At 43.0% G+C, this 7,423-nt stretch overlaps 1 protein-coding gene across 4 annotated transcripts in view; it reads right to left on the bottom strand.

Annotated features, from left to right (window-relative positions):
* Positions 1–5,505: 5,505 nt before the first annotated feature.
* stau2 (staufen double-stranded RNA binding protein 2) overlaps positions 5,506–7,423 on the bottom strand; it is a 117,852-nt gene continuing 115,934 nt past the window's right edge. For all 4 annotated transcript variants that reach the window (XM_088919249.1, XM_088919248.1, XM_088919252.1 and 1 more), the window contains one exon: positions 5,506–6,691. Coding sequence is in view for 2 of the 4 variants with exons in the window: in XM_088919248.1 (XP_088775374.1) it covers positions 6,598–6,691 (94 nt within the window). In the remaining 2 variants the exon portion in view is untranslated. The remainder of the gene's footprint in view (positions 6,692–7,423) is intronic.

The raw sequence follows: 7,423 nt of genomic DNA, 5'->3' as shown, positions 1-7,423 counted from the left end.
GCAGCTAAGAAAACCACTTTAAAGAGCAGGCTGCTGCCTGCTGTCTGTTTCTCACCTAACTGATGGAACGACATCATCCACAGATGAGTTACACACTGAATCCTCTGCCGGACTGTCAGCTTGGGACACTATGATGACATAGTTCTGTGATGTCATGTTCCGTACAGGTTTGGTTTTGTGTCCTGCACAGTACTCACTGCTGTACACCGTGCACTGTACAACTATAGTGCATCACTGGACTAACTACTGCACTGTACACTATAGTATATCACTGGACTCATTACTGCACTGTATTTTGTGTTTTTTACTCCTGCCCTGTAATTTTTTTGCTGGAATTACACAACTATTGTGTACTTTTTCCCCCTCCTTAGAAAGTGAGGTTTAAAGTTGAAAATAAAAGGAAAAAAATATTCGCACAAAAAAGTGCCCTCAAACCATTTTTGAGGCATGGACAAAAGCATGTTGGACAGGCTGCGCGGTTTTTCAAAGTTTCTGTGGGCAGAATCATGTTTGAGCAAGCGTTTCCCTGTGGTTGGGAGGACTGATGCTCAATGAGGAAACCATGTACTGTATGAGCAAATTCTGCGGTTAGCGAGAGAAGTCTGCACTCTGTTATGCTTTTTGGTCCATCAACTGGGCATTTTTCTGGCAAGGCTCAGAACATGGGAAAATAAAGCATCACGTGTATTATTTAAGGGTGGCAAATTACTATGATCAACCTGCCTGTCTTCAGCCATGGGCACCAGAGTTTGTTGGGATGAGCCAGGAGTTTGTCTGCTGCTCTCTGCAGTTGCTTCTCTAATTCCTTCCTCGTATTTCACTACCAATCCTTGATGACACAGAAATGCATTCTGCTGCAATTTTGTTAATTTTGCCAAGTTTAGAATGCAGATGTCTGCACCATTTGTGTTAAAACGACAAAAGGAGTTAGTGCTGATTAATATTTTTGTGTCGGATGGGAAGTTGTGGTCTAATAATTGGAAACATTCTTGACTGCCTGCATGCATCAGGTACGGTAATATCACCTGTTTATGTTACATATTATGTCAATACCCTACCTTTTGAATGAATTGCATTTCTTAATTCCTATTAAAATATTCTGGATTTTATCCAGTAGTAAGCAAGGGATTGGTGCCAATTCTAGGAGAGTCCAGGCCAAACCAGAGGGCTGGCAACCTTTGTCATAATTCTTCTTGATCTCTCCGACACTCTATTCTCCTGCCAGTGCTCTCTGACTTGGGGATTTCCAGCACTGATCAAATTTTGTTCTCTTATCTTTCTGGCTGCACATCAGGTCTCCTGGTGAAGCTCTCTGCCCCTTCCTCTCTCTTGCTATAAGGTTGTCTGTGTCACCTACTCCTTTCCCTCTACCCCCCACTCTATGGGTCTTCTTATCTCTTCCTGTGATTTGGTTTCTGCTATCATTTTTCTGCTGAGGATGCTCAAACGTTAAGTCTTTTCCCATATCTCTGCCCATTTTATCTCCTGAATGGCTCCCTATCAAATTAACCTCAATCTTTCTAAGTCCAATCTCATTTTCCTTTCCTCCTCTTTTCCTTTTGGGGATGCCTTTTAATTCCCTTTGACCATCCAGTCTCCCTTCTTTCTCAGCGCAGCATGGCTCTTGACCCTTCCCTCTTCTGTTGCCAAAATATTTATTCTCCACAATGCTGCTGCCAGTTCTTTTTGAGCAACGTTTCCAGAATCTGCCCCCTTCCTTACCAGGATACTAGTCCTGCACGTAACGTTTTCCTAAAATGAAAAAATGTGATTCCTTTCCCCTCTTAAGAGAGAAACATTCACAAGAGGGCCCCCTCCACTGGAAGTAAAGAATATGTGAGAGGGCCCAGAGTGCTAACTTGTACCTGTATCCATGTTATTGCAGCACTGGTAGCACTGTAGCACTCAGACTCTTCCCCACCTTTCAGATAGTCTTCTAGACACATCTGTTTAGACTGAGATCTGTGATCTCTCATCTGTGATCTCTCAGCTCACAGCTACACACTTCCGTAACTCCTTCTCCATACTGCACTGAATATTTTCAATTCTCAATTTGTCAGCAGGACTCGTTTGCTGCATTTATCATTGCATGTACTAACTAGGTGTCCACATTGTGTCGACAATGCCTGTATATAAGGAATGCTGTAGTAGTTCAGGTGAGTAGCTGCGTCAGCATGCGTAGGAACGAGTAATAGGTTAATTCACACCTGAAGAAGGTTCCACGGCCGAAACGTGTTTTCTTTCTTCTCTTTTCAGCATGGAATAAACCTATTACTTGTTCCTGTAAGGAATGCTATTGTTTCTTATGAGTTCATTTTCTTTTTGTTTTGTATTTGTGTGGCACTTTGTTTTTTATGCGGAATCGCATTCAAAACAGAAAGCAGGAAGCACGTGTCTTTCTCCTGTTTCACAAGCTTGGGGGAGTGGGGAACAAGCTGCCCAGCCATGTTGTTGGAAACAGCTGGAGGAGATTCTCGGATCAATGGGCGACGCTTTGTATGGTCTGAACGGCCTAGTCGCGTTTGTAATCTTTCTTATGTTCTTGACCAGCATTAATTCGATGAAATTAAAGTAATGACTATTCAGGACCTCTAAGAGGCCATGGCACTGTTTATAAGAGTAGGGGGGAGTTAACCCTGGTGTCTGGATTAAATTCTACCCTGGGGTTGTACGATCTGGCCCATCTGCTGAGTAGTGCGACTCTTGGTATATAATGGCAACCGTCTTCATCTTGGTGGGTGCTGCGATCTGGTGGTGGATTAATTTGTTCCTCACCTTTACGTAAAACTGCTTTGCTTTCCCTTGAGATGACCAGCACTATCTAAACAAAGGGAACTATTACTATGGAGAATAATTTCTGTAATAATGTCCTTTAAACACTAAAGCTGGTGTAAAAACATTGTAAGCACCATAACCTGCGCTGGTAAGGGTGCCCACTCACCGAGCAGCGGGAATGATAGTGTATCAGACCAGCATTCTTCCCCTGTCCTGTGTAGTCCACGCTGAGGGCTGCCAGCACGAAAACGAGCAGACATGCTGACCGGGCACATTTCGGAGGGCGTGTATGGACTGCTTTTGTTTGTTCTGAGCTGGTCCTACTGATGAGCGGAATTGATTAACAGCCGGCAAACCTAAATTAAAGGAATGGAAAAAGTAAACAATTGCAAGAGGCCTGGTGTTTCAATAATATAGTCTACTGATAATCCCCCAACACCTCAATAGGAATTTGAATTATCCTGTTAATTTACCAAGTGCGTGTACCAGGAGAGGCCTGCATGGGTAATAAAATTCCACTAACCACACTGTTTTGGAAAAAGAAAAAAAAAATTTAATATCATACTCTTCTCACTCTTCAGCTATGGAAATATCTGATTTTTCCAGCCGAATTCTAAGCAGGATCACAGACTGCTGCATTACATGCTGTTTCATCACCACAACACAGATGGCTTCATGTTTGAGGGCCTTATAAAAACAAGGGTGAGAGAGGGGAAACGCAGAAAAAACAAAACAAAATTCAAAGCCTGGCACATGTCAGCATCACTCTGCACCCCGACAATGTTATCTTTTTTTGGGTTAGTATTTGACACAAGACAGTCCTCCCCAAAACTAGCACACCAAATGGGCAAACTGAACCCCACCATCTCCGTTCTTCCTGAAAGTGGCCTGCCTGCACGATGCCCTCACTTCACTCTTCTTACCTGCACTTTGCGATAACTGCCCAGTTAAAAATGACTCGGTGGGCAAATTAGAATGTTCAATGAATGACAAATTACCCTTGTTTTTTTTTACCTGGGCTACCAGGTTGGTAAAAATGGCAAGGGCATTCACAATACCAATTTCGACCTGGGCCAAACTCATCCTTCCGCACGACCGGAACTGAAACTTCTCAACCTGGAGCAAAAAGTGCCCCTGCAAGGTTGCAGATGTGAAGGTCATGCCCAGACTGGCAGCGGCTCGTAGCCCACGGAGCGAGTGGGCTCCGACTCAAACATGCATGGGCCGCCTTTCGGTTCGAGCTTCCCTGTCCCAATCTGGCATCCGATCTCCTAATTAAATGAATGCAGTTTCCCTATTAAAAGCCTGAAACACCACAAGAAAGTTGCTCCGTCATCGAGCATCTGCTACGCTCAGCCATGACTTCGGACGCGGTACCAGTGAACCCGATTGCCACAAAAACCATGGTCCCTGCAACTTGAAACCCAAGATCTGTAGAACCAGCCTGAACCCCATCCTGCCGACACCTTTCCCGTAGCGGTCTTACCTGCCTGTATCCAGCCCTCTCTCCTGATCTCGTCTGCATTTTCCCTGGCAAGCTCCGTCAGCCACCGGAAAACACCGAGATCCTGCAGTTGGGTTCTCTGCCTGCCGGTGAGACTCGGCTGTCAGCAACACCAAGCTGTGTCACAACGGTGAACGGACCAGGATTACACCTAGCCTTTGCTGAAAATGGACACGACAGCAGCCACACAACAGTTGCTGCTCTCTGGCTACAAAAGCCAGTGTCACCGTCCCTCTAAACATTGGCGAATGGGCATGCTGGAACCTTTAAAGTCCCTCTTTTCTTGACATCCAGAAAACAAAAACACGGGCAAGATGGTGGAAGGATCGCATACCATGCTGGACAGTTTTGTTATTGGTTAGTGCTACACTGGTACGGTATCAATATCATTTGTTGCTTTTGCACTTCTGTTTGAGCAAGGATGATAATGGCGAATCTTACCTCATGACCTCAGGGTCTGTCAGTCTGGTGCCAATTCAGCCAGATCCAGGGCAATTCAACATGGGAATGGAAAGCTGTGGACAGGGAAGTGGAAAAAAGCCTACACCTTCCCAGTAGGCAGCCAGATAGCACTTCCCACAATTTAGTATTCCCATATTGTTTCATTGGAACCAGGAACCTCCCAACCTGGTTCGGACTGCACACTTGTGCTGCCCCTCCCCCAGTCACTCAGGTGATCTCGGCGCTCATAAACACTAAAACTCAATCTGAGCCCAATCGGTCATTTATGAGATATTCCGAGATTTTCCGGAGCGATACCTGAAACAGCATTTTCCATCAACCAGGTGTGAGTGGGCTGACTTTTCCATAGAAGAAGGGTGCTGAATTCCTCCTGCATAATTCTGGATGCTGGCAGACTTTAGGCCACAAGTGGTAGCCCAACTAACAGGTGACCCTATTGACCTTAATAGTGGTGTTTCCAAGTTTTTTGTTCACACCCCATACATATGCATGTGGTGGAAAAGGAGTAAATAAAATATGAGTTTTGGTGTCATAAAATCAAACCAATAGGTGTCTGTGAATTTTCGTTTGTGCATCTTTACTTTTCTTGTTTTCAATATGCAAATGAACAATGCAAGAAACTGGTCATACCTACTGATACCCAGAGTCGGTGGTCCTCTGTGTATACTGCTGTGTTTGTCCTGAACCAAGCAGTTTACAGAAGAGATATCATTCCCCGTTACCCACCCTCCTCCCATGTGACAAATAAAAACACAACACAAGAGTTTTTAACATGAACTGATGTGGTTTTACTGCATTTGTCCATTCAGGAAGAGACAGTGTTTACACAGCATACCCAGAAACAGCAGATATCCTTCATCTTGATATTGGATAAAAATCACACAACAGGTAGAAACTCTCTTTTCCGGATTTTTAAATCAAATCAAGATTCTGTTGTAATTCTAAGACTTTTTTAAAAATTCTGCTTCTAGGCCTACGGTGCTTGTCCAAGTCAGAATGCAGTTATTAAAAACACTCAGTTGATGCAAATGGTGGGTCAATACAACACACAAAATGGGTGTAGATGTGTTTCACACAACAGGGAGGAGAAGGGGAGAATGAGTTAACCAGAGGCCAAGCAACCTTGTCAGAGAGTACAAGTTCATACAGTACATCCCAATAGCCGGAACTGCTGCTCCTGGAGTTACTACCTCTAACCATTACTGCTAACATCAGTTCATGTGTTTAATGCGCATTTTTATAATTTTTTGTCAAGGTTTTTACGTTTTCTTTACTTTCTTTCACATTTCTGCATACGGTATTTGTAATTGCAAGTCATACATATCCATATAGAATGATGAATGCTTAATGTCAGCATAAAAGACAAGCTGGGTGACTATATATGAAGACAACAACTACAACTTTCACAGCACTGTCATTGGTTAACTTTTAAAATACTCAAGCATTGTTATTCATAACGTAATAAAAAAGGAAAGAAAATAAGCTGAAATCGAGCTACGCTATTTTGTTCTTCACTTCTATTGATTTTTCGTTTCTTTCAGCAGCATAACTTTTATTCCCCCAATGCCACTGGGCACTGAACTTTAACACTTCTAGAAAGTCTTAAAAAGGGGAAACTTCCACATTTTTTCCTTGTTCAACTTCCCTTGACTGAAGAATACCATGCATTAATTCATCCATTTCTTTTTCTCTAAATATTACTATTTTTAATTAAATTTAATGTGTTAGGATAGTGTTGTCTTCACATAGACTCATATAATGGTATTTAGTCATTCATGTCCTCATACACATCCACCCTATTGCGTGTTGACAGGTTTATAAGGATGCAGTGGCTGTCGTGGGCGCTGAGGGGCTCCCTAGACGACAGCGCTTGAATCCTTGCAGTCCTGAGTGCTGGTGCCTGAGTTAGTCTGTTTCTCGTCTGCCTTCTCGCCCAGATGTTTTGCTTGTCTGAAAGATGAATACATCAAGAACCGTGCTGAGATCCAGGGCAGCCCATCTAAAAAGACATGTTTATACGCAAACGCCACCCTGGGGTCAAAGGCCGTTGCCATAGGTGACCTTTTCAAATGAAACAATATTTACATTCAGATAACACAGGGATGAGATCATATTGGAACCCTCTCCTCCTTTTTAATAGCTAAAAAAGTGTTTTCAGCAAAAGAATATTGTTTTTTTTAAACACTGTGTTCCCCTTAGTGATGTTTACAATTGAGATAAATCCACACCTTACATCATGCAGATTTTTGCCTTTCTTTGTTCTAACAGACTCTTCATTAAAGTAAAGACAAAACCCCATGGAAGAAAACATTTTTGTAATCTTTCCCAGACACACCTACTATGAAAATATTCTTGAATGATTCCAGCTACTTCCTTTTGCCTGCCTGTGATTTCCATTCTCATATTTCATTCTTGTGCAAACCTCTCTTCAAGGAAGAGATAGTCAAAAGGTTGAGCTGCTGGCTTAACTAGGAAAGAAATGAATCTTTCCTACAGTACACTTTGGTTGGAGCTGATAAGAATCATGCAAAACATTCAATCAGGCTACAATTAACATGGAGTGCCCTATGTAAATGACCAATGTGTAGGTTTCCACTGGAGGAAGCTGTACTCACGGAAATGTCTCCTATGAGGTAAGACATCACATCATCGCAGGTTCCGTTACTGTAAATGCCATTGGGA

The sequence above is a fragment of the Atractosteus spatula genome, chromosome 6, assembly GCF_055471065.1.
Source record: "Atractosteus spatula isolate fAtrSpa1 chromosome 6, fAtrSpa1.hap1, whole genome shotgun sequence".
In the NCBI taxonomy this organism is placed as follows: domain Eukaryota; kingdom Metazoa; phylum Chordata; class Actinopteri; order Semionotiformes; family Lepisosteidae; genus Atractosteus; species Atractosteus spatula.
Note: the sequence above shows the minus strand (reverse complement) of the source record. Positions and strands in the feature narration are given on the sequence as shown.